The sequence below is a fragment of the Cibotium barometz genome, chromosome 61 (genome assembly GCF_041138505.1).
Source record: "Cibotium barometz isolate CiBa-2024 chromosome 61, ASM4113850v1, whole genome shotgun sequence".
Classification (NCBI taxonomy): Eukaryota; Viridiplantae; Streptophyta; class Polypodiopsida; order Cyatheales; family Cibotiaceae; genus Cibotium; species Cibotium barometz.
In genome coordinates, this window is record NC_141106.1 from 31,724,739 (window position 1) to 31,751,134 (window position 26,396).

The following is a 26,396-nucleotide window of genomic DNA, read 5'->3' on the forward strand; positions in this document are numbered from 1 at the left end:
CCGCGAAGCAGCCTTGGTAAGAGTTTGGATGATCCGCCGATGCAAACTAGTTTGATTGAAAACTAGATTTGGAAATTGGGCCACGTATGCCAGGTGGCCCAATTTGGTTGATTGCCATGTGGCGTCATTTTTTCTTTTTTTTTTTCAATCAAAGCTTGCTAGGAAGATTTGCATTAAAAGAGAAAGAGGAGCTTACAACGGGCCTGAGGGCCTATACCACATACAAAAAGTGACTGGCCTAAGGGCCTTTACCATATACACACCATGTCTGGCCTAAGGGCCTTTTCAACAAAAAAAACAAACACTCTGATTACATCAATTGCAGTATTCAGACTATTAGAAGGGGGGCTGCTTCATCCAAAACAGTGTACAAGCTGGCAATGTCTACACAGGCTTCCGCCAGTTCCTGGTCTTTGTATTCCATTGTAGCTAGTTCTCTAGCCAACTCCTCTCTCCAAGTATGGTAAATAACCAGTCTGTTGTTTTTCCTCATGACTTCAGGCTGAATATAATTCTTGCCAAGCCTTATGAAGTCAATCCGCATCTTGAGTGTCGTTTGTGCTTCCTGCAAACTCCTCCTCACCTGTGACAATAGATTGTAAATGAAGTTAGAAAAAGACGGGGCCGCTGAATCAAATACTTTAGCATTTCTCTGCAGCCAGATCTGCCAAAGGAAGCAGGCTCGAATTGTATTCCAGAGGCTAGTTGAGGACCCAACACTATCTCCAAGCAGGAGCTGCTTCCAAGAGACCTCCTTTCTGTTTGCCTGTCTGAGTATCCTTTTGAGCATATTGATCATCAGTGCATTATGTTTGCATCCCATGAATAGGTGCGTAATTGTCTCCAGGTCTGTCCTGCATCTGGTGCATATTCCCTGTCCTATTCCCACCTTCCTTGCTCTTTCCCCCGACCATATACCCTTGTGTAGAATGAGCCACAAGAGGGTTGAAGCTTTGGGGGGGATGGTGGCTGACCAGATTTTGCCAAATTTAAAATACCATTGTTTCCTGTCATAATTAATGCACCATCTCTCATTCAGCTTTGTGTGTATGGGGGGGGGTTAGCTCCATTTTAGGGATAGGGAATAATGGGGAAGTGCTGGTCCATCCTATTCCTCTCAGGTTGATATTGTCCTGAATCCCCACTTGCCAAGCCTCCTCACTCTCAATTATTGCTCTCCTCCGCAGGATGAGCTGGATGTCTTCTTCATCTAAATCCCACTGACTTTAGAGGGTCGCCGTATCAGTCCACTGCTGGCTTTGGATGTCCCAAAGGTCTTTCCAGCACTTAATCCCATAGTTGTTGAGTTCCATAGCCCGCTCAGTATCTTGAGTAGCAGTTTGAACTTTTCCTCCGATTGGCCACCAGATTGAATCATTGGCTAGGAAGGGGATAGCAGCCTTATTAGCTCTGAGCTTTGTCATTCCTTTCACCTGATTCCAGGCTGACCATATGGATTTTACCAATGTGCTACCTTTGGGGGAGACGGGCCATGCACTAAAGGACAAAGTGATTTGAGGGAGTTCTTTCCATTGGGGATGATCCACCAACTTGGCCTTGGCAATATTCCTGTGGAGAAGTTTGGCCCAAAGTTCTTCTGGATTTAGTAGGCTCCGTACAATCCATTTACTGGCCAGCCTATTTGCCAGCTCATTGATGTTGAGGATGCCCAGCCCACCTTTATCTCTCTGCAGCATGCAGATTTCCCATTTGACCTTGGGGATTTTATAATCAGAACAGCTCCCTGACCAAAGAAAGTTTCTACAAATGCTAGAGAATTGTTTCAGAGAGCCATCAGGGGCTCTCTAGCAGGCTAGGAAGTATATCACCGTGGGTATGATATATTTATTTATGATCAGGATTCTCCCAGCCATTGAGAACATGTTGTTTTTCCATCTTTCCACCTTACCTTTGATCTGGGATAGAGACCACTCCCACCTTTGTTTCAAAGAAACCCCAAACCCCATCGGGATCCCAAGCAGCCTAAAAATTTGGCCTGCTTCTATTCTTCACATCCCTGCTCTAGCATCCACTGCGGGGCTTTGTGTGACATGGTCTTCAGCCCTGTTTTCTTATGATTTATCATGGATCCCGAAGCCATACAGTAAGTGTTGAGACATTCCCAGAAGCACTTCAGATATCTTTCTTCATTCTTTGTGAGTGCCTTTGTATCGTCTGCAAAAAGTTGCATGCACAGCTGTTCCTGATCAGATATCTCAATTCCCTTGAGCTCTCCAGTCTCCATTTTGCTGGCAACTAGGCTCGAAAGGCCGTCAGAAGCGATGGCATAAAGCAGGGGGGCCAGTGGGCAACCTTGTCTGATAGACCTCTGCAGATTGAAGGTGGGGGTGAGCTCCCCATTGACAGCAGCCCTAGATCTGGCATGGCCGACAGGGTTTGAGTTGGAATCTCCAACTAGCGCCCGAGCCACAGATGATCATGGGGCTATTCGCTCGATTGCATTTCATAGCAGGCCACTATCTCCAAACCTTCGAAGATGCCTTCTACACTGGATTCTTCGAGTATCAAAGTCATATTTTTGGGCCGCTAGTGAGCGATCTTGGAGCTAGGCTAATCGCATATCAAGCCATGGAGCTCAAGTTCCCACTACGCGACATGATAGAAGACTCCAGAAGAGAGAGGGACCACCAGAGACATTTGAAGGCCCTCGATTACATCAACAACACAAAAAGTTGGACTGAATAGCAGACCTCCTACTTCAGCAACAAAGCTGGGCATTCTTGCCAGCATCCGAGGACGGACACTGAAGTAGGTAGAGGGGAGTGTTTCTAAGAAACGGAAATGAAGACAAAGATAGAAGCTGCTGCGGGAAAGCGGGTCCCAGAAAATCCCACTTTTTATATTTCCCGCACCCATTTTGTAAAAAGCCTTTCTCTAAGCCAATTTTGTAATAATTATCCATGTAATTATAGACGGGGCCATGGCTTTCTAGTTTGTAAGAAACCCACTTGCCCATCTGTCCACTTGAAATGTGAAAGGACCTAATTTTAATGGACACTACTTAAGTGAAAGTTAGGTTTCTTTTAGTGGATCTTCTAATTTAGAAGAGCTCTAGCTATAGTCAAGCTTCAAAGAGAAGAGAAGGGTTCTTGTGGCGCTTCCTACGCGCACATTGTATTCTCCACTCTCATTTCAATACAAAGAAAGGTTTCTAATCACTCCATTATCTTTCTTTCTAATGTTTAACCATTGCTTATGCTTAAGTTTTGATTGATTTAAGAATGTGTTAGTTCTAGGCAAAGAGTGTGTGTGTGTGAGATTAATCAATGATTAAGAGGTTGTTTAATGTGCTTATGTGATTCATTGTTGATGCTTTTCATTGCTTCAAGCATTGGTAGCTTAGTTATTGTGTATGCAAGAGAGAAGTGATCCATTCATGCATTAAATTAATGCATGGGCTAATTAATAGGAAAAATTTTTAAGGTGTGTATAGGGGGCTAATTAATGCATCGCCCTATAATGTCTTTCAAGATGGTATTTTCCAAAAGTTTGAAAGCTTTCCTATAAAAAATTAAGATAAAATCCATAATAGGTTTGCCTCTCTCTCTCTCTCTCTCTCTCTCTCTCTCTCTCTCTTCGACCCTCTCTCTCTCTCTCTCTCTCTCTCTCTCTCTCTCTCTCTTTTCCGCATGCAGACACAAACACACCCGCACACACACAATTCCTCTCGCTCGCTCTCTCTCTCTCTCTCTCTCTCTCTCTCTCTCTCTCTCTCTCTTGTGTCTTCCTACTCTCTTTGTCTCTCTGCACAAACTTAATATATGCTGCTTTATGTTTTTTCTCTCCAAGCTGAAAAAATATATATCTCTCTCTCTCTCTCTCTCTCTCTCTCTCTCTCTCTCTCTCTCTCTCTCGCTTCGGCTACTCACAGACACACAATTATTCCTTAGTTCTTCCTTGCACTCTCTCTCTCTCTCTCTCTCTCTTATTAAAAAAACACTCTTTTTAGTTATCAAAAAAGTAGCTAAGGACGTGTCTTGTACCGAATGGATTTTCGCATTTATTGCTACAATTACCGAGGTGCCTTGAGCCACATGCCACCTAACGGTAAAATTATTATTTTTCTTTTCGCACAATCTCTCTCGCATTCCTCACACACAAACATGTGAAGATTTTCTCTCCAACAGTTCTATTTCTCTCTCTCTCTCTCTCTCTCTCTCTCTCTCTCTCTCTCGTGCTGTTCAAGACCAGTCCATTTCTGAAGCAAGTTTCTCGCAGAACGGTGGAATCGCACAAGTTGGAAGCTCTCTCTCTCTCTCTCTCTCTCTCTCTCTCTCTCTCACACACACACACACACACACACACACACACACTTACGCACACATACACACACAACAAAACAATTGTCCGCGTGTATGTTTTTTTAAGAGAGAGGGAGAGAGAGAGAGAGAGAGAGAGAGAGAGAGAGAGAGAGAGAACTCATTTTCAATGGTTGAATCGTCCGAGAGAGAGAGAGAGAGAGAGAGAGAGAGAGAGAGAGAGAGAGGGGAAAGGAGATGAGAAAGAGAGAGAGAAGGGAGAGGGAAAATGAAATAAAGAGAGAGAGAGAGAGAGAGGGTGGAAAGAGATGAGAGAGAGAGAGAATGAAATAGATGTAGAGAGAGAGAAGGGTTGGGCCGTCGAAGGCGACCGTTAATGGCTGCGAAGCGGCCCGTGATAAGAGTTTGCGGGACCCGCCGAAGGCGAGTCACGCAAACTAGTATTTATTAGAGTCAATTTGTATGTGGAAAAGAGGGGGAAAGAGAGAAAGAGAGAGAGATAGTATCAATAGACATTGTGATGGAGACAAGAAAAGAGAGAGAGAGAGAGAGAGAGAGAGAGTTTCTTTTCTTACATTATGTATATCAAAAGCAATAATTTTATTGTTCTTTGCTTTGTGAGGAAACGAGAGAGAGAGAGAGAGAGAGAGAGAGAGAGAGAGAGAGAGAAGATATATCAACACATTCTGTGAGAGAGGGGTAGGGAAGAAAAGAAAGACACAGCATCAAAATACACCACTCCAACGTTAATGTTAATGGAGTTCAAAACACATCACATAGACAATTTTACAAAAGAGAATATACATTTATTTGACAGGACAAAGTGTCAGCTAGAATAATGAGAGAGAGAGAGAGAGAGAGAGAAAGAGAAAGAGGCAAGAGAACAAAAATAGGCAAGAAAGAGAAAGCGTTTTTCTCCTTATATGTATAGCAAGAGTTATATATATATACGTATATGACAAATCTAATATTTATTAGAGTTAATTTGTATGTGAAAAAGAGAGGGCAAGAGAGAAAGAGAGAGAGTATCAATAGACATTGTGATGGAGACATAAGAAAAGAGAAAAAGAGAGAGAGAGAGAGAGAGAGAGAGAGGATTTCTTTTCTTACATTATGTATATCAAAAGCAATAATTTTATTGTTCTTTGTTTTGTGAGGAAACGAGAGAGAGAGAGAGAGAGAAGATATATCAACACATTCTATGAGGGGGATAGGGAAGAAAAGAAAGACAAAGCATCAAAATACACCACTCCAACGTTAATGTTAATGCAATTCATAACACATCACATAGACAATTTTACAAAAGAGAATATACATTTATTTGACAGGACAAAGTGTCAGCTAGAATAATGAGAGAGAGAGAGAGAGAGAGCGCTAGAATTTCTTAAGTTGCCTCTCCTTGCGTGCTTTTTTGTGAGACTCAATTAATGATCTATATATACCACTAATGCACATGATTTTTTCGCACAGATAGACGTCAGCTTCTAATTAAATACAAGACATGTGAATAGAAGATACAAACGCACGAACGTAACATTTGCAGAGTACTCTCTCTCTCTCTCTGGCTTAAATACGCTTGTAATCTAGGGTTTAGGGTTTGAGTGCATTCTGTAGAGTACTTCAACGCACCATCTGCAGAGTGGCTTTCTCATTTAGGGTTTCTTTTGGTTCATCTCTTATTGTCTACTATGCATGATTTTTTGTCTACGCACACAGTTTTTGTTTTGTGCAATGCCGTCCACAATATCCCTACCATCTGTAGAGTACTACTTCAACGATTTTTTATTTACTGTCAAGATTTTTGACATGTTTTTCTGTGCGCTTCATTGTTGCTTGTCTGTTTTAGGTTTGAGAGAGTGTTTGAAGCTGTGAAGACGAAGTTGCTTCAAGAATTTTTACATCCTGCTGTTCAAGAAGCTATTGAGGGGGCTGTGACCAAACGTCAGAAGTTTGAAGCCTTTAATGGTGATTCTAGTGGTTCTGCCATGAGACAAATTTATTTACAGAATTTTGGCTACGCAACTTCTAGTTCATCTGCACGTCCTTCGTCCGGTTGTTTAGATCTTATTGCAGGAACGGTCTTCAAGCTGTTTGAGATACATGGAGAAAATCAGGAGTGCCTAGGTAGTTTTGTCTTCATTGATGCTAAGATCGGCATAACAGCATTTCACTCTGTGGTGCGAGGGAAGAATGTTTTGGATGGGCATACTCTATTTGTTGACAACTATAAGCTGCAGCATGTTGCCTCTTGGCCATTCTATGACCTCTCCTTCTATCGAGCATCCGATAGGCCTGAAGACGCAATGTTTCTACGTTTAGGTGAAAGCACGGGAATATTTAAGCGTAAGTTTTATTATAATCATAGTAATGTTGTTTGTTGTCTAATGCTCTGTGCTGGTTTTGTTGTCTCTAAGTATGCATTATCTTCTTCAACATTTTAGGGTCTGAATTATTTGTAGCTGGTTTTCCGACCCTCGATAAGAAAAGTAAGGATCTGAAAGAAGAGGTCCTTATTACGCCTGGGAGCATTACACGCGTTTGTTCTGCAAGTGGTTTTGACTTTGTCACGGGCGCATACAGTTGTTGTAAGGGCATGTCAGGTAATGTTGTCAAAGATTTGCAGATCTCTACTTAATATTTATCTGAATGTGATAGATTTGTTTGAGATATGTTTTTACTTGCTTGAACATTATAGGAGGGGCAGTAGCAGATCCTGAAGGGTTATTACTCGGTATGCATTTAATGAATGAATTTCAAGAGAATACGACCTATTTCACATTGAATGAGGATATCAGCTCAAGAATTCCTGAAGATTACAGTATTAGGTCACCCTAAACATACTTCAGGTGAATTGTTATTACGTCTCCTTTCAGACATTAATTAACATAAATTATAATTCGATGTAGTTTAATTGATATTTGTCCATTCACTTGCAGGTGAATTTTTATTACTTCTCCTTTCAGGTGTTAATTAACATAAAGTACAATTGTAGTTTAATTGGTGTTTGTCCATTCACTTGTAGATACGGAAAGCAGATTGATAAGGATGAAGAACGATTCCTTGGCGAGAGTTCCTTAATGCTGGCACGTTACTCTGCAGAAAACGTTCCGAGCAAAAGTGATTTTGGATGCTTTCTCTCTGTTGTAGCAATACGCAAAAAGTTCACCTCTCTATGCCTCATGAATGAACGGAATGCAGAAGAATTAGAGTAAGAGTTTCTTTTCTATTTCATCTTTGAATTGTTGATGTACTGTACATTTAATTAAGAGTTTTGGTTTCATGATTTTTTTTGAGTTTGCTTTTTTTAATCATTGGCAGGTAGATGCATCCTCATTTTCCAGATTGGTCATTGACAACGATGCTTGTAATACCTTTCACCATAGAAGTGAGTTTTAGAAACGCATTGTGTATTTGATCAAACAAGGTATATATGGCAATAAGCAAGCTTTCACCACAATCATACAACTACTTACAAGAATTCTTTGAACACATTAGGATGCAGCAGTCTTTTTTTAGCAATATGCGAGTATGAGAAGAATGCAGTAGCACTAGAATGACTAGGTGATGTTTTCCATATGCATAATTGGCTTCAAATTTGGAAGAACTCTTTGCAGATTGGTCATTGGCAATGATGCTTGTAATACCTATGCGTTGTGCAATGATTCAAGTAGTATTTGTTCTTTCTATTTTCTCTTGTCAGAAGCTCAATTTGTGGTTGTTGCCCGTCTTTGCAGAATACCAAGAATACTAGGGTAATAGGGGAGGTTATTAAGAACCAGCTGAAGCAGTAAGACTTAACCAGTAGAAGCTGTGGTCACATTCTTGTTCGGTTTTGCGTTGGGGAGAGTCTGGTCGAAAAGTCGCCATTCATTTCATTTTATCCCAAAAATCCTGGGAATGTCTCAAATAATTCTTGGTCTTTTCTATACTTTTGCAAAGATTAGACCTCTGTTCTGAAACATCGAGGTCTCCATGGTTACAGTAAAACGGAGATGCCTCTTTTCACTTAGTAAACATATCCAATTTTGTACTGCTGTCTCATAAACAATGACTAACTGATTCCTCAGTACCCCCATGTGTCATATTCTGATTTGTTGAATGTCGTAGGATGCATATTATAGTGTGCAATATCTGCGAGTTGCCTTTTGGATATCATCTTGTGGGGCTGTCTTTTTCTTCCTGAAATCAAGTCTTACTGCAGGAATTACACACGCATGAACTTTAGATTCGAAATTGGTGATGTATGTTTGCATAGCCTATCATGATGTAGAGATGGATGCTTTCAGCCCTGTGGCTTTTTCTTGGAGCTAGCTAAGGATAATGAGCTTAAGGGGGTTTGATGTGTAAACGGCTTCCACAAGTTTTAGAGCGCATGGGACCGCTTACCTCGGCGGGGAGCTGGCAATGCTCCGTATAGCTGGTTAGGTATTCGATTCCTCACCCGCCACAGTAATCAACAAGGGTGAGTATTCATGAATGCCTGTTAAGGGTTCATGAACGCCTATTAAGGGTTACCTCGAAATATATGGTTACCTCCAAATATATGAAGGATTATCTGCTTGGCCAATAGTTGACACTCAAGTTTGAATTGTTGCCGCTATTTGTTGGAAGCGCTAATATGATGACTATAATTTGTTGGATTTTTGGGGTTTTATAACGCTAGCCAACTAAATTCTCTAGTTCAGGAACTTGTGTTTCTTTGCAGATCTAGAAATGATGTGGGTCTTTTGCAGAGTTTTTACTCCTTTCTCAATTGCTGATATTTCGTCCTTCCATTTGGTAAAGGTGTGGGTCTCTGAGGCTGTCGTGGAGGGGCTCAGCACTATTTCATGATTTTCTTTTTCCTTCAATGCACAAGCTCCATGAGAATGAATGCCTCTCAGGACAATGGTTATTTTCCGGGTTGTATTCTTGGATGATTTGCTAAACCCTACAGCAAGCTGTAGATGAACACATCAGTGTTCCCACTCTAGATTAGATACAGGACAAGTTTTAATTTTAGCTTCAGGTAGGCCCTCCTCTTTGTGCACTTGTCAACTGCTGACTATATATTGCCTTAACATGACTTTGTTAGTAGTGCTGTCATGGAGGGGCTCAGCGCTATTTCATGATTTTCTTTTTCCTTTGATGCTCAAGCTCCATGAGAATGAATGCCTCTCAGGACAATGGTTATATGTAGACTTCATATCTGCCAGATTTATTGTTTTGTAGGTTTTGTGATGGTTCTAAGTCTTTCTTCTCTTGCTATTGTGCATAGATGTGGACATACTTCTTTTGAAATGTGGAGAATGGGCATGATCGTTTCTTGTTGTTTCACGTATAAGTGAAAGCGACGTAACCTTTTTTAAACATGGTGAGTGGATGTGGCTCTCATTTGTCCAATACTACCACCGGACACTTTGTCTGAGACTTCAAGCAAGGGTGCAAATTATGCAGTAATCAACAAGTCTGCTTTATTATTCTTCAAAAGGACTTTACAGACCGTTGGGGGTGAGGTGCACCAAGAGGTACACCCACACCTTATAGGCATGAAGCTGGTTTCATCATCAGCATGGTACACAGCCACATCCATATTTCCTGGATATCAAGTGGCAAATTACTTCTCATCTTAAATGGGATTAATTGAGTGTTGAGGTGACTGCCTTGCAGCATAATTATTGCCTGTGCCTATTGTACACAATATTCAATTAGAAACTCAATTCATTTTGTGCAAAGTTTTTTGTTTTCTACATTTATTGCCTCGTATCTCCCACAACTGAAGGTCTCTCTCTCTCTCTCTCTCTCTCTCTCTCTCTCCACACAAGCAAACATGTGCATCATCGATTGGGAGCTTGTAAGAGGTTAGCCCTCGTGTGAGAAGTTAGAGAGAGAGAGAGAGAGAGAGAGAGAGAGAGAGAGAGGCAAGGGTTAAAACAAGGTTTCACACAAAATAGCTTTGCACTACAAAATGAGAGATGCTTGGGATTAATCGAGCCTTGGTGAGACATGTGAGGTTTTCATGAATAATACAAGAATTATGCATGTGGGTTAATTCAACCGTTGTATAGGTGAGGGGTGAGAGGCTTGCATGCATGTGGGTTAATTCACACGATGTCTTCCTCCACACGTATTATTGGATCATCCTTTCGCAACGGTCAAGTCATGCATTGGGTACAAATCATCATTTAACTCTCAAGTTTCTTGATGTGGCCCACACTACATGAGCGGTGCATTAAGCTTGGGTTTGTTTGGTGATGACAATGGGTAGCCATGTGCTCGTCCTTCCCACTAGTTGCATTGATTTCAAGCCTTGCTGAATAAGGCTTGTGGTGTGTTGGAGTTGAGGTTCTTGTTTGAGATGAGTGGGACACCTCTATAACAAAGCCACTCTTTAGTGAAGAATCTGCTTCTCCAATATCTCACACAATCGCTCAACAAACATCTATGCACTCCAAAATCTTTATGTATCTTTGGGAATTTACATGCTCATGCCCACCCAAAAATGCATATGTCATCGCATGGAATTATGGTAGCAACCAATTGATGTTATTGCATGACCAAGGTTGCTTCGTACGCGAAACTACATCCACAATCCTCAAAACATCACGACTTATAACCAAGCCCTAAAATTAGTAGGCCATGAAAATGATTGTGATGCCTCACAAAAACCATCGACCCTCTAGAGGAGCTTTATAGCTTGAATGGATGATAAGCTACGATTTTTATCTTTGTGACCTCTATCAAATTCACACTATTAGAATAGAACATTGAATGGATAGGAGGTTGCCCAAAACAATACCTCAACTGCACACAACAAAGAGAGCGCTCAACAACCCCCACAAACACACGATAAGACTAATGGATTCCTTTATCAGAAGCTTGCAAATTTCTTTTCTCCCTCACGCTCTACACTTGCAAATTTCTATTTATACGCTATAGCCCCAAGACAACTTTTTTAAAGTACCTAGTTCCTGTCACTATACTAGTCACGTGCTGCACATGAGTGCACCCATACTCTTCTCACTTCATAAACTTGATTTTAGGGATTTCCAAAAAGTGCCCAACATAGCTTGCCACACCCCAAGCTTTTTAGATCATTCATGATCAACATCAAAAGATATAAGGAGCTTGTAGACCCAAAGTAGAGTCTTCTTCTTCTCATATGGAGTGACTAAATCACGAGAGCTTGCCACACCCCAAGTTTGCTAGATCATTCATGATCAACATCAAAAGATATAAGGAGCTTGTAGACCCAGAGTAGAGTCTTCTTCTTCCCATATGGAGTGACTAGATCAACACCATCATCCATAAGCATGTTGTCATCAAAATTTAATATTGATATGCAAATAATGTCTATTTATCATCAAAATATCATTATGGACTTACACCAAGGTTTCCGTGTAAACCAAATGATAGTTTGATGCAAATGAAATTTGATCTCTTAAAACATAACTAATTAACAATTAAACAATAAGAAATAATCAATTAAAACAAAACGTGAAAGAAAATTACTTGAAAAGATTGTGCAAGACACCAGATTGGGTACCAACCCTTCCCCCTCAGTCCATGACTTAGTATTTTATCTTCCACCTCTCTTTATTATGAATGAATCAGCATGTACAAAGAAGAAGTTGAGTATAGTAAATAAGTAAGCAATCATGAAGTACATAAGAGTATGGAGGAGAGAATTAGGAGAGGTGAAGAGTAAAGCAGAGCCAGAAGTATATCTTTTGAACCCTTGCTCTGATCAAGCTTTTGACCACTCCCTTCGCTTTGAAAGGGGGGTAAAACTCCACTAGGACTAATGAGAACGCTCCCGGCTTGCTCCTCTTCCTCTTCAAGTCTTTGAACTCACTCATGTGTGAATTGCATGAAAGATTACAGCATAAACAGTAGCTTTAATGGGAGATATACCCTCTTCAAATGGGGGCTTCCATAAGCATGCATTAAGGGAAGATAGACCCTCTTCAATGGGGGCTTCCAAAGCAGTCATAGAGGAAGATGACCCTCATGTGTGAGGGCTTTCTAAGAACCCACAGTCACGAGGAAGAATTCCTCCTAGTAGCTAGAGAGTAGCTATACTCTCTCAGTGGACAGCAGAAACAGTTAGGGGACGGGCTTACGCCCTGTTCTTGTGCTTGTAAAGATTCCCCTTAGTAATAAAGATGATCTTTATGGGGGGGGACCAGCCCATCTTCTGGTCCCCAATAATGTGTCAATCTCTCCCTCTCTCTCTCTCTCTTTTGTGAATTATTAATTGAATAAGTTTCAAGTACGCTTCCGTATTTTGTGACAGATATCATGCACAGTTCTCAACTCTGACCATGTCCTGATTGCTTCAACCTTAGCAGGATCTAGACGGACACCGTCTTTAGACACTATATGTCTGAGGAACTAAATTTTCTCCGAGAAGAACTCACTCTTCTTGCCATTAATGAGCAACCTATTACTGCGAAGCTCATTGAAGACTACAGTTAAGTGCTTTCTATGCTCCTCTTCTACCAGCGGCGAGCAGGATATGCCGTCTTTGCCACACAGAGCCAGAGACAGAGTTGCACTATATATGTCAGTGTACAGTGTACTATGAGATACGAGGTCGTTTCCATTGTCTGTTCAGAGAGGGCTTTGGATCTTTCTCTAGAGTTATGAGCTATCAGGACCAGAGATGCCTTGGATTGTATCTACTTGAGTTACATAGGCACAGAGATGGTTACTTGAGGGAGTCCAGAGAGAGACACTCCCAGAGGCAGATCACAGATTTCTTCATATCGGTAGATACTAGACAGGAGGAGCAGCCATCATATCGGTAGATACTAGACAGGAGGAGCAGCCATCACTCGTCCCTTACTCATGCTACCCTCATTGATCGAGCGCTGGAGTTGGGGATATCGAGACGCCCGCGTTTGAGGAGGGGAGCCCCACTGTACCGACGGAGACTACAGCAGAGGATTAGAGCCATCCTATCTCGACATTCAGAGCATAGATGAGGACATCACAGCACACTTATTGTATCAGGGTTCACACACACACCCCCACAGTTATAGCCAGCAGCATTTTAGCACATCTAGAGGCTCACAGATACTGTTAGACTTATCATAGTATTTCTTTTGTTTTGTATTCAGACACAGTATTAGATTCACAGGATTGTATCAGTTTGGTCTCATAGGTCATTCTGGCCTTTTGAAGACGTTTAATATATCATTTCATTTCTCTCTCTCTCACACACACAACTCCCAAAAAAATTGAAGGTCTGAACATTGTCCCTACTTGGCGCTTCAGCCTTCTTGTTTGAATTGCAGTGTCACCAGTTGCCTCTTTGGAGTGGTAGGCATTGTCCTGAGCTGTACGTCGTCTAGACTTTTCCTTTTCCAGGTCAGCTTGTAGCTCTGTGACCTGCGCTGTTAACTTCCCAACTTCAGCTGTTGCATAAAGAAGCTCTCTGCAAACAAAACCATGCTCATCAGGAGGGATATCAGGGATCAAGTGTACACAAAGCTCCTAGTTTTGCATTGTAACCTTTGCAATTCCCCAATCTTTGTTGGAATGTCATCCCGTTTTTCCACATCTGGAATCTCATCAATAAGACTCTTCCATGATTGGAGCTCCTCATTAAGAGATCTCACTTGCATCTCACGATTTACAAGCTCTTCTAAAGTTGCTTCAGCTCTTTCTGCTCGCAGAGCCTCTCGCTTTCAAGCTTCTCTTTCAGAAGATTCACATTCACATGAAACTGCTTCATCTTCCGTGCTTCTGCCACATCTGACTCCTGCAAATACATTGGTAGATTAAAGCATAAAGAATTGAAGAGTCAGTGTTTGAGCTACTGCAACACTCTCTACTGCCTTTATCCCACATCAAAACATTGTGCACTTGCTACAAGCATTGAGAGAAGGCCCAAGCTTTTCCCAATAATACATTTTCAATGGCCAAGTGAAATGGTAGAAATGTGAGAAAATAAAAAAAGAGATGCCCAAAAATAAGAGGACACAACCCAAATATCTAGAGGCATAAACAAAAAGGCCTCTAATGAGTGTAACTTGACTATAGAAAGGTGTACTAAATTCTTCTAAATGAATGATGCCATGACACAAATGGGTTGTGTAAACCCTACAAACCTTTCCACGCATGATTTATCACCAGGAACGTAAACAAAGATGCTACATTAAAATTTACAACAGCATGAAGTTTTAGCTGCAATTTATTACTCAGACAACTTACAAACTGCAGAAGTCAAAGCCAAGGTATGGCAACCAAATCTCAGCTATCCAGAAGTAAATTTCACCTCAAGAGCAGTAGGTAGAAAACTGCATTATCAGTCTCTAGTAGGACAAGAAATGTACCAACAAACCTGTAAAATTGAATCTTACTACATAATGTGCCCAAGAGAGGAACTAAGGAGGTTTGGTCTTTGATTTCAAATCATAAATTGAATACGTAAGACTGAACATTGTAAGGCCCAAAGGAGGTTCAAAACACACTAGAACAATAAAACCTCTTGAAAGTGTTCGGAAACGATTAAGTTCATTTGCTTTTAACCCCAAGCAGACCAGCATATTTAAATTATTGTGTGAGGTTTGTACATACATATGAAGCTTCAAAGAGAAAGCTCTGGAAGGTCTCTTTAATGACAAAATTTTAGATACTATTTTTATTCAATAAATCTTTTTATTGTGCGAGAACTTAAGTATGTACGTGCAAGATTATGTGCATTATCATAAAGTGTAGGCATATGTGTATTTGGGTGAGCAAAGATGATGGAGATGAATGATATTTTTAGGACCATAGTATGAGAGTGTCAAAGGCAAACTTAACAGTTTGAGCCGCGAAGCAGCCTTGGTAAGAGTTTGGATGATCCGCCGATGCAAACTAGTTTGATTGAAAACTAGATTTGGAAATTGGGCCACGTATGCCACGTGGCCCAATTTGGTTGATTGCCATGTGGCGTCATTTTTTCTTTTTTTTTCAATCAAAGCCTGCTAGGAAGATTTGCATTAAAAGAGAAAGAGGAGCTTACAACGGGCCTGAGGGCCTATACCACATACAAAAAGTGACTGGCCTAAGGGCCTTTACCATATACACACCATGTCTGGCCTAAGGGCCTTTTCAACAAAAAAAACAAACACTCTGATTACATCAATTGCAGTATTCAGACTATTCGAAGGGGGGCTGCTTCATCCAAAACAGTGTACAAGCTGGCAATGTCTACACAGGCTTCCGCCAGTTCCTGGTCTTTGTATTCCATTGTAGCTAGTTCTCTAGCCAACTCCTCTCTCCAAGTATGGTAAATAACCAGTCTGTTGTTTTTCCTCATGACTTCAGGCTGAATATAATTCTTGCCAAGCCTTATGAAGTCAATCCGCATCTTGAGTGTCGTTTGTGCTTCCTGCAAACTCCTCCTCACCTGTGACAATAGATTGTAAATGAAGTTAGAAAAAGACGGGGCCGCTGAATCAAATACTTTAGCATTTCTCTGCAGCCAGATCTGCCAAAGGAAGCAGGCTCGAATTGTATTCCAGAGGCTAGTTGAGGACCCAACACTATCTCCAAGCAGGAGCTGCTTCCAAGAGACCTCCTTTTTGTTTGCCTGTCTGAGTATCCTATTGAGCATATTGATCATCAGTGCATTATGTTTGCATCCCATGAATAGGTGCGTAATTGTCTCCAGGTCTGTCCTGCATCTGGTGCATATTCCCTGTCCTATTCCCACCTTCCTTGCTCTTTCCCCCGACCATATACCCTTGTGTAGAATGAGCCACAAGAGGGTTGAAGCTTTGGGGGGGATGGTGGCTGACCAGATTTTGCCAAATTTAAAATACCATTGTTTCCTGTCATAATTAATGCACCATCTCTCATTCAGCTTTGTGTGTATGGGGGGGGTTAGCTCCATTTTAGGGATAGGGAATAATGGGGAAGTGCTGGTCCATCCTATTCCTCTCAGGTTGATATTGTCCTGAATCCCCACTTGCCAAGCCTCCTCACTCTCAATTATTGCTCTCCTCCGCAGGATGAGCTGGATGTCTTCTTCATCTAAATCCCACTGACTTTGGAGGGTCGCCGTATCAGTCCACTGCTGGCTTTGGATGTCCCAAAGGTCTTTCCAGCACTTAATCCCATAGTTGTTGAGTTCCATAGCCCGCTCAGTATCTTGAGTAGCAGTTTGAACTTTTCCTCCGATTGGCCACCAGATTGAATCATTGGCCAGGAAGGGGATAGCAGCCTTATTAGCTCTGAGCTTTGTCATTCCTTTCACCTGATTCCAGGCTGACCATATGGATTTTACCAATGTGCTACCTTTGGGGGAGACAGGCCATGCACTAAAGGACAAAGTGATTTGAGGGAGTTCTTTCCATTGGGGATGATCCACCAACTTGGCCTTGGCAATATTCCTGTGGAGAAGTTTGGCCCAAAGTTCTTCTGGATTTAGTAGGCTCTGTACAATCCATTTACTGGCCAGCCTATTTGCCAGCTCATTGATGTTGAGGATGCCCAGCCCACCTTTATCTCTCTGCAGCATGCAGATTTCCCATTTGACCTTGGGGATTTTATAATCAGAACAGCTCCCTGACCAAAGAAAGTTTCTACAAATGCTAGAGAATTGTTTCAGAGAGCCATCAGGGGCTCTCTAGCAGGCTAGGAAGTATATCACCGTGGGTATGATATATTTATTTATGATCAGGATTCTCCCAGCCATTGAGAACATGTTGTTTTTCCATCTTTCCACCTTACCTTTGATCTGGGATAGAGACCACTCCCACCTTTGTTTCAAAGAAACCCCAAACCCCATCGGGATCCCAAGCAGCCTAAAAATTTGGCCTGCTTCTATTCCTCACATCCCTGCTCTAGCATCCACTGCGGGGCTTTGTGTGACATGGTCTTCAGCCCTGTTTTCTTATGATTTATCATGGATCCCGAAGCCATACAGTAAGTGTTGAGACATTCCCAGAAGCACTTCAGATATCTTTCTTCATTCTTTATGAGTGCATTTGTATCCTCTGCAAAAAGTTGCATGCTCAGCTGTTCCTGATCAGATATCTCAATTCCCTTGAGCTCTCCACTCTCCATTTTGCTGGCAACTAGGCTCGAAAGGCCGTCAGAAGCGATGGCATAAAGCAGGGGGGCCAGTGGGCAACCTTGTCTGATAGACCTCTGCAGATTGAAGGTGGGGGTGAGCTCCCCATTGACAGCAGCCCTAGATCTGGCATGGCCGACAGGGTTTGAGTTGGAATCTCCAACTAGCGCCCGAGCCACAGAAGATCATGGGGCTATTCGCCCGATTGCATTTCATAGCAGGCCACTATCTCCAAACCTTCGAAGATGCCTTCTACACTGGATTCTTCGAGTATCAAAGTCATATTTTTGGGCCGCTAGTGAGCGATCTTGGAGCTAGGCTAATCGCATATCAAGCCATGGAGCTCAAGTTCCCACTACGCGACATGATAGAAGACTCCAGAAGAGAGAGGGACCACCAGAGACATTTGAAGGCCCTCGATTACATTAACAAAACAAAAAGCTGGACTGAATAGCAGACCTCCTACTTCAGCAACAAAGCTGGGCATTCTTGCCAGCATCCGAGGACGGACACTGAAGTAGGTAGGGGGGAGTGTTTCTAAGAAACGAAAATGAAGACAAAGATAGAAGCTGCTCTGCGGGAAAGCGGGTCCCAGAAAATCCCACTTTTTATATTTCCCGCACCCATTTTGTAAAAAGCCTTTCTCTAAGCCAATTTTGTAATAATTACCCATGTAATTATAGACGGGGCCATGGCTTTCTAGTTTGTAAGAAACCCACTTGCCCATCTGTCCACTTAAAATGTGAAAGGACCTAATTTTAATGGACACTACTTAAGTGAAAGTTAGGTTTCTTTTAGTGGATCTTCTAATTTAGAAGAGCTCTAGCTATAGTCAAGCTTCAAAGAGAAGAGAAGGGTTCTTGTGGCGCTTCCTACGCGCACATTGTATTCTCCACTCTCATTTCAATACAAAGAAAGGTTTCTAATCACTCCATTATCTTTCTTTCTAATGTTTAACCATTGCTTATGCTTAAGTTTTGATTGATTTAAGAATGTGTAAGTTCTAGGCAAAGAGTGTGTGTGTGTGAGATTAATCAATGATTAAGAGGTTGTTTAATGTGCTTATGTGATTCATTGTTGATGCTTTTCATTGCTTCAAGCATTGGTAGCTTAGTTATTGTGTATGCAAGAGAGAAGTGATCCATTCATGCATTAAATTAATGCATGGGCTAATTAATAAGAAAAATTTTTAAGGTGTGTATAGGGGGCTAATTAATGCATCGCCCTATAATGTCTTTCAAGATGGTATTTTCCATATGCCTACACTTTATGATAATGCACATAATCTTGCACGTACATACTTAAGTTCTTGCACAATAAAAAGATTTATTGAATAAAAATAGTATCTAAAATTTTGTCATTAAAGAGAAGATACAAAGATACCTCCATTTTGGAGAAAGAAAGGCTTAGAAGAAACTTTTTTTAAGATTTCATTCACATGTGTAACATTAAAAAGTGACTAAAATTGTAGGGGCATCCAAAAAAGGTCAAAACTCTATTTTCATGCACCTTTTTGGCAAGTCTTGCCAACACCCCTACCTTTGAGCGAGTCCAATTAACTCTTGAACTGACAACTCTCTTACATATCACTTTCTTAATGCTCACAAAGCACTGCAAAGCACTTGTTCTCTCTTCAAATTGGCTTGATACGCATACAAGCCCTTATCAAAAGCTCCTTGTACGGATTCCTCTATGTCGCTTGTACCCGCTCTGAAGGGCTGAGGCAGGACTGCATCCAATCTCTGATCGAACCTTTGCGTGCTGAGTGTCCGACTAGCCTGCCGATAACACCTCGGGAGGGGGGGACTTGGAGCTCAAAGAAGTGGTCCAAAAATTAATTAATAAATAGGGAGTAGAAGATAGCAAGAACAAATTTCAAATGCTGATCATGTGCTGGATGTTGTTTCCTTGCCCACATGAGTTTTGGACCTTCCAGAGCTTTCTCTTTGAAGCTTCATATGTATGTACAAACCTCACACAATAATTTAAATATGCTGGTCTGGTTGGGGTTAAAAGCAAATGAACTTAATCGTTTCCGAACACTTTCAAGAGGTTTTATTGTTCTAGTGTGTTTTGAACCTCCTTTGGGCCTTACAATGTTCAGTCTTACGTATTCAATTTATGATTTGAAATCAAAGACCAAACCTCCTTAGTTCCTCTCTTGGGCACATTATGTAGTAAGATTCAATTTTACAGGTTTGTTGGTACATTTCTTGTCCTACTAGAGACTGATAATGCAGTTTTCTACCTACTGCTCTTGAGGTGAAATTTACTTCTGGATAGCTGAGATTTGGTTGCCATACCTTGGCTTTGACTTCTGCAGTTTGTAAGTTGTCTGAGTAATAAATTGCAGCTAAAACTTCATGCTGTTGTAAATTTTAATGTAGCATCTTTGTTTACGTTCCTGGTGATAAATCATGCGTGGAAAGGTTTGTAGGGTTTACACAACCCATTTGTGTCATGGCATCATTCATTTAGAAGAATTTAGTACACCTTTCTATAGTCAAGTTACACTCATTAGAGGCCTTTTTGTTTATGCCTCTAGATATTTGGGTTGTGTCCTCTTATTTTTGGGCATCTCTTTTTTTATTTTCTCACATTTCTACCATTTCACTTGGCCATTGAAAATGTATTATTGGGAAAAGCTTGGGCCTTCTCTCAATGCTTGTAGCAAGTGCACAATGTTTTGATGTGGGATAAAGGCTCTTCAATTCTTTATGCTTTAATCTACCAATGTATTTGCAGGAGTCAGATGTGGCAGAAGCACGGAAGATGAAGCAGTTTCATGTGAATGTGAATCTTCTGAAAGAGAAGCTTGAAAGCGAGAGGCTCTGCGAGCAGAAAGAGCTGAAGCAACTTTAGAAGAGCTTGTAAATCGTGAGATGCAAGTGAGATCTCTTAATGAGGAGCTCCAATCATGGACGAGTCTTATTGATGAGATTCCAGATGTGGAAAAACGGGATGACATTCCAACAAAGATTGGGGAATTGCAAAGGTTACAATGCAAAACTAGGAGCTTTGTGTACACTTGATCCCTGATATCCCTCCTGATGAGCATGGTTTTGTTTGCAGAGAGCTTCTTTATGCAACAGCTGAAGTTGGGAAGTTAACAGCGCAGGTCACAGAGCTACAAGCTGACCTGGAAAAGGAAAAGTCTAGACGACGTACAGCTCAGGACAATGCCTACCACTCCAAAGAGGCAACTGGTGACACTGCAATTCAAACAAGAAGGCTGAAGCGCCAAGTAGGGACAATGTTCAGACCTTCAATTTTTTTGGGAGTTGTGTGTGTGAGAGAGAGAGAAATGAAATGATATATTAAACGTCTTCAAAAGGCCAGAATGACCTATGAGACCAAACTGATACAATCCTGTGAATCTAATACTGTGTCTGAATACAAAACAAAAGAAATACTATGATAAGTCTAACAGTATCTGTGAGCCTCTAGATGTGCTAAAATGCTGCTGGCTATAACTGTGGGGGTGTGTGTGTGAACCCTGATACAATAAGTGTGCTGTGATGTCCTCATCTATGCTCTGAATGTCGAGATAGGATGGCTCTAATCCTCTGCTGTAGTCTCCGTCGGTACAGTGGGGCTCCCCTCCTCAAACGCGGGCGTCTCGATATCCCCAACTCCAGCGCTCGATCAATGAGGGTAGCATGAGTAAGGGACGAGTGATGGCTGCTCCTCCTGTCTAGTATCTACCGATATGAAGAAATCTGTGATCTGCCTCTGGGAGTGTCTCTCTCTGGACTCCCTCAAGTAACCATCTCTTTGCCTATGTAACTCAAGTAGATACAATCCAAGGCATCTCTGGTCCTGATAGCTCATAACTCTAGAGAAAGATCCAAAGCCCTCTCTGAACAGACAATGGAAACGACCTCGTATCTCATAGTACACTGTACACTGACATATATAGTGCAACTCTGTCTCTGGCTCTGTGTGGCAAAGACGGCATATCCTGCTCGCCGCTGGTATCCCTCTGAATCTACCAGTCTCTATCTCAAGCTCGTGTGAGGATGTCCGTATCTGACCGATGGCACATCGCAGCCCATGAGATAGATGTGTGTCCATGTAGCTTGGTCGGATCACGAAACCATCTCCTGTGAGCTGGAGAAGATGCTCTCTATAGAAAGCCATCTTCGTGCCCAACTCCTGTGCGGCTCTATCCATGTCCTCCTGGTGTCCAACTGGGTCAGGTCCTGATGGATAAGTCTAGTAATCTCTGTCCGCGTAAGAGACAATGATGGTGCATCCAGAGAGTACTGGAAGGGGGGCAGTCTGTCCATGCTAAAACCATGTCTCTGGAACCATACTGACATCTGTGCATACCAACATGTCTCTGGAACCATACTGACATCTGTGCATACCAACATGTCGTGTTCCCCTGTAGGGCTAACTGTCTAGATGACTGGAGAGCTAGTCTAACATATCTGTCATCACTGGTAGTGTCCCATAGACTGTGTATATAAGAAACTGATCTAGTAAGCGCCTCGCTCTCCAATGACGTAGCTGCTAACTCTGCTATGATGATCTCATGTGGAACGGAGGCCTTGGCTCTGATCAGCCGAGAGATAATACACACCAAGGGCCTCTCCATGTCTCTCCAATCATTCCCCCCCACTGAGGGTCCCCAAACCTGAACCCCATAAAGCATAGTTGATGCTACCAGGGTATCAAAAAGCCATAACTTTGTTCGAGGTTCTTGAAACTGAACCTACGAACACATCCTCTCTAATCTCCCGAGGGCCACATAAGCTCTAGTCAATCTGGTCTCTGCAGCTCTCCTCAAAGAAAACCTCGGTCCAGTGAAGACAACCCCAAGATAGGTATATGCATCAGTGTACTCCACAATCTCTTGTCCATAAGTGAAAGTAGGCGATGATCTCCTGATCCACTGTGGTGTGGTATTAAATATCATCACTTTGGTTTTGCCAAGGTTTACAGTCAGTCCACTCTCCCCTGCAAAGCGGTGTAGTGCATCCAAATGTCGCTGCATACCCGCATGTGAATCTGAGATCAATACAATATCATCAGCATATAGTAACAATGGGATCCATGTCCCTGCCAGCTGGGCACCTCTGTCACCCTCTCTATCAATGTAATCAACACCTCATCAATATACATACCAAATAAAGTGGGAGATAATGGACAGCCCTGCTTCACACCAATAGTGGAGTGAACTAAATCAGATATGCCCTCTGGGGTGCGTACATGTCCCACAACCGATCTGTATAAAGCCGTAATCCCCCAAATGAGCTCAATGGGCACTCCAATCTCCTGTAGTCTGCGCATCAGTCTGGCTCTGGGCACCGTGTCAAAGGCTTTCCTGAAGGCCACAAAGCTGCAATAAATCCGTCTCCCTTGTGCTCTACCCTCCTCGATGATGGCTCTAAGTGTCAGAATAAGAGTGGAGAAACCTCTCCTGAAACCGGCCTGTCCCACTGCTCTCTTGCCCTCTCTCTCTGCCCAACTGCTTAGCTGCTGCTCAAGAATAGATGCATACAACTGTGTCAATGTGTGTCCAATCATGATAGTACGGTAATTTCTAGGTTCCATAGGATCTCCTGCCTTAAAGATAGGCACAATAGTAGACAAACACCAAGTCTCAGGTAGACCCTCACACATTACACGGTTGAACAAGACTGGAAGAACCTCAGCCAGCATATCTCTAGCACGTATAAAGTGCTCTGCTACTAACCCATGATGATCATATGCCCTCCCCGTCCTCATCCTGTCAATGGCCTTTCTTACCATCTCCGTGGTAAAGAAAGTACTCGTAGGTGGGCATGCCTGAGGGGGGTCTGGAAGCTGTGTTTGTCCATGGACTGTGTATAAGGATGCTGCATACTGGCCCCACACATCAGGAGATGTGATCACTGGAGGAGGGGAATACTCATGAGATGCTATATTAACGTCTGCAAAAGGCCAAGATGACCTATGAGACCAGAATGTTACAACTGCCATCAAGAAGGTAAAAGTATTCAATGATAAACTAAAAACCTAAAAGCTGAAAGCTAAGGAAGACTATCATCCAACTAAAGAAGCTGGCAAGTTGAGAGATAGGAATGTGATACAAACTAAAAGTGTAGGCTCAATGACATATGTAAGAGTATAATATGTAAGGCTCAATGACATATGTAAGGGTACAATATGTAAGGAAGCTCCTCTACTCCACACCACGCTTCATGTGCCCTGCTCCCCCTGTCTGCACTGGTTTTGTGGGTTTTGTTTTTTGTTTTTCTGTTTTTTGGTTGGAGGTGTGTGTGTGGGGTGTGCATGTGTGTGTCTGTTTGCATGCGTGTGTGTCTGTTTGCATGCGTGTGTGTCTGTTTGCATGCGTGGGTGTGTTTGCATGTTAGGGTTTGTGTGTTTGTTTTATTTGTTTTTTGTTGGTACTTTCCCCTATTTTCCGGGCACCTTGGTGTGGAGCAGGGAGAGCTAGGGCTTAAGCTACCAGCCTTCTCACAGGCTTGTCTATTTTGCCTGCCTTTACTGCTTGTTTTTCTGCACACAAGTTCTGTGAATGAGCCCCCCGTAGCCCTTTGTGATTGCTGCAAGGGATGGTTGGGCAGTTTTTGGGCCTTATGGCCGTTCTTTTTTCTGTCAGCTGGACCAGATCTGCATCTTGTGTCTCCCTTATAAGTGTACGAATATGTTCCTCTCTCCTCGGATGCTAGATCTTCTGTTCAGCAGCATGGTGATTACAGCACAGATGGTTCCCACTGCTGGTGGTTCGGTTTAGAGAGGTTTGCTCCCTATCTGAGGTTTCTCATCTCCTTGCAGCTATCTGATTGTAATGCCTATTTAGCCGCCTTCGCACTTGACAAATGCCTTGACTTGAGCATCCATAATATCCATTTCAAATAGCCCAAAGTCCTCTATGTGCTTCATGGTTATACTTCTTTTATCTAACTTTGATCCCTTATTTTTTTTGCATGGACACATCAAATGATTTGCCGAGTGTGCCATCTTCAATTCACCTGCTTTAACATTTATGTACTACTTGCACAGTCCGAATGCTATGGGTTATGATCAAGTATGCATATACGATGCACACTTAATAACACACAATCTCATCACCAAACTATCCACATCCTTCACACATCGGCCATTAACACTTTTCTGCCCCGTCACATGAGAGTTCTTCATCTTAGGCCTCATGAGGCCTAAGTTTGGGGCCTCCATGTGTAGGCAGCTCCCATATTGGGTCCCTTTTGATGTGTTGCGATGGTATAGGTAAAGCATCCATTTTTGGTACATCCTCTTGGAGCTCTATTTTGTTACAGTCTTCCATACCATCCGTTAGGGTGGCGGTAACCCCCTCCATGGAGTTTCCGGAGTCTATTTCTTACAAGTGGGAGGGTGCGGTTCGCTCAGAGAGGATCACAATAGCAGAAAAGTAGCTTAAGGAGCAAAAGTAGCTTAATGAGCAAAAGCGATAAAAGTAGCTTAATGAACAAGAATAGCAGAAAAGTAGCTTAATGAGCAAAAGCGGTAAATGAAGATGTGGGAAGCTGCTGCTAGAACTAAAAAGAAGCATAAAGAGGAGTAAAGAGTAGAAGCGGCAATCAAGGTGAAGGTCACGGGAAGTTGTAGGAGTTAAAATATGAAGCGGGACCGGGATTAGCAATTAAAGCGGGACGGCCCACAATTCACCCTCGGCATTAAAACTCTCCTTTGTAATAAGAATGGGGCCATGCGCTTCCAACTTGTAAGTTCTAGCAAGTTGTGGATTTTGAACCTAGGATCTAAGCACTAAAATTAGAGCTAAGGTATAAAACCCAAAAACTCAATGTTTAATGCGTCTTTTGTTGAAATGTGAGAAGAGAAGAGAAGCTTTTCCTCTTTATTGTGAGAGCTTTTGCATGTGATTGAGCTTACCATTGCTTGTAAATAGTTGTAAGTGATGCCTTGTTGTTTAATCAATTGATTTATGCTTGATTTTGTCAGATTTGTGCTCTCTTTGTCTTTGTGATTAGTGAGCTTAATCATGAGATTTGAGTGCTTAAATCGTGTCTATTTGCATACATAACTAGTTTAGAGTGTTTCTGAGAGGTAGCTAGTGTTGTTTGATGCCTGAAAAAGCCTTTTCCAAGACCTGGCGAGAAGTGAATCGTGATTGGAGGTACCTTCTGGTTTTGTGATTGGTGTGTTGGGTTTTGTTCCCTAGTGTCCCTCCAGTACGCTCATGAAGTTAAGTGTCATTCGGAGTCCGTTTGTGCATTGAAATGGTCAAGTTATGCTTGCGGGAAGAGCGTGCAATGTGTTGTTTTTGTCATGTTCAGATCTTGTCAGTGTTGTAGTGTAGCATCTCTTTGTCTAGATTGATTCCATAGTGTTTTACAAACCTATGTAGCCTCCATGCCTTAATCGGGTCTCTCCCCTGTGTATTGACATTTTATGTTAGTGCCTTAAAGCTATGCTTAAACGTCCGTGGTGGCAATTCGCTAACGCACACATTTCCATTGACCAAATCATTGATGCATAAAGGTAAAATGGAAGCTTATTAGGCATGTGGGCTCACTAATTAAGACAAACAAGCATTCAATGGCTTAGTCTTGAGCTAATCACACACTTTAACATAGAGATGGGAAGCACGTTTTTGGTTGTGATCGCATGTAAGTGGAAAATTAACCATACAAGACTAAGGAGCATTATAAGACAAGCCTATTCAACCTATTGAACACTAAAACCCTTTCTTAATCAGTGTGTTTAAGAGCCTAATAACAAAATTTACTTAGATCTACTTATCAAGATTTAACACATTTAGGCATCAAAATCAGTGAATAGATAATCAATAGAATACAATGGAGCATGTAGAAGCCTTACTTTGATTTATACTGAAGATAGATACAAAGAAATGGGCATCCTTTAAGGTCTACAGTGAATAGAGATAAAGAAGGAGAGAGTTTGAGCTATGGCAAGCACATACACATACACAAGAGAGTACACAAGGAACGAGGCTGAAATCTTCTTCTTCTTCACTACATACCAAATCATAAGTAAGGTCTAAAAGCATAAAAGAGAGTACAACATAAATAGAATTATGTATAATAGTCAATGTG

At 41.9% G+C, this 26,396-nt stretch overlaps 3 protein-coding genes and 1 pseudogene across 3 annotated transcripts in view; 2 read left to right on the forward strand and 2 right to left on the reverse strand.

Annotated features, from left to right (window-relative positions):
* The window catches only part of LOC147604763 (mitotic spindle checkpoint protein MAD1-like), a 155,683-nt gene that overhangs the window by 12,338 nt on the left and 116,949 nt on the right, over positions 1-26,396 (forward strand). Inside the window, exons 5-6 of the mRNA XM_086794935.1 lie at positions 20,074-20,323; positions 20,401-20,572. Of these exons, the coding sequence (XP_086651061.1) occupies positions 20,074-20,190 (117 nt within the window). The 3' untranslated portion in view covers positions 20,191-20,323; positions 20,401-20,572. The remainder of the gene's footprint in view (positions 1-20,073; positions 20,324-20,400; positions 20,573-26,396) is intronic.
* On the forward strand, positions 5,981-9,696 carry LOC147604765 (uncharacterized). Its single transcript, XM_086794934.1, has 7 exons — positions 5,981-6,043; positions 6,127-6,623; positions 6,722-6,880; positions 6,976-7,126; positions 7,303-7,488; positions 7,599-7,665; positions 8,015-9,696. Exons 1-4 carry the CDS (start codon positions 6,012-6,014, stop codon positions 7,113-7,115), a joined length of 828 nt encoding a protein of 275 aa, XP_086651060.1. The 5' UTR covers positions 5,981-6,011; the 3' UTR covers positions 7,116-7,126; positions 7,303-7,488; positions 7,599-7,665; positions 8,015-9,696.
* Positions 13,316-26,396, reverse strand: part of LOC147604766 (mitotic spindle checkpoint protein MAD1-like) — a 248,191-nt gene continuing 235,110 nt past the window's right edge. The window contains exons 2-3 of the mRNA XM_086794937.1: positions 13,776-14,025; positions 13,316-13,698 (exon numbers count right to left, since the gene is read on the reverse strand). Coding sequence (XP_086651063.1) covers positions 13,458-13,698; positions 13,776-13,888 — 354 coding nt within the window. The 5' untranslated portion in view covers positions 13,889-14,025 and the 3' untranslated portion in view covers positions 13,316-13,457. The remainder of the gene's footprint in view (positions 13,699-13,775; positions 14,026-26,396) is intronic.
* LOC147604767 (uncharacterized) lies at positions 20,580-23,461 on the reverse strand (annotated as a pseudogene).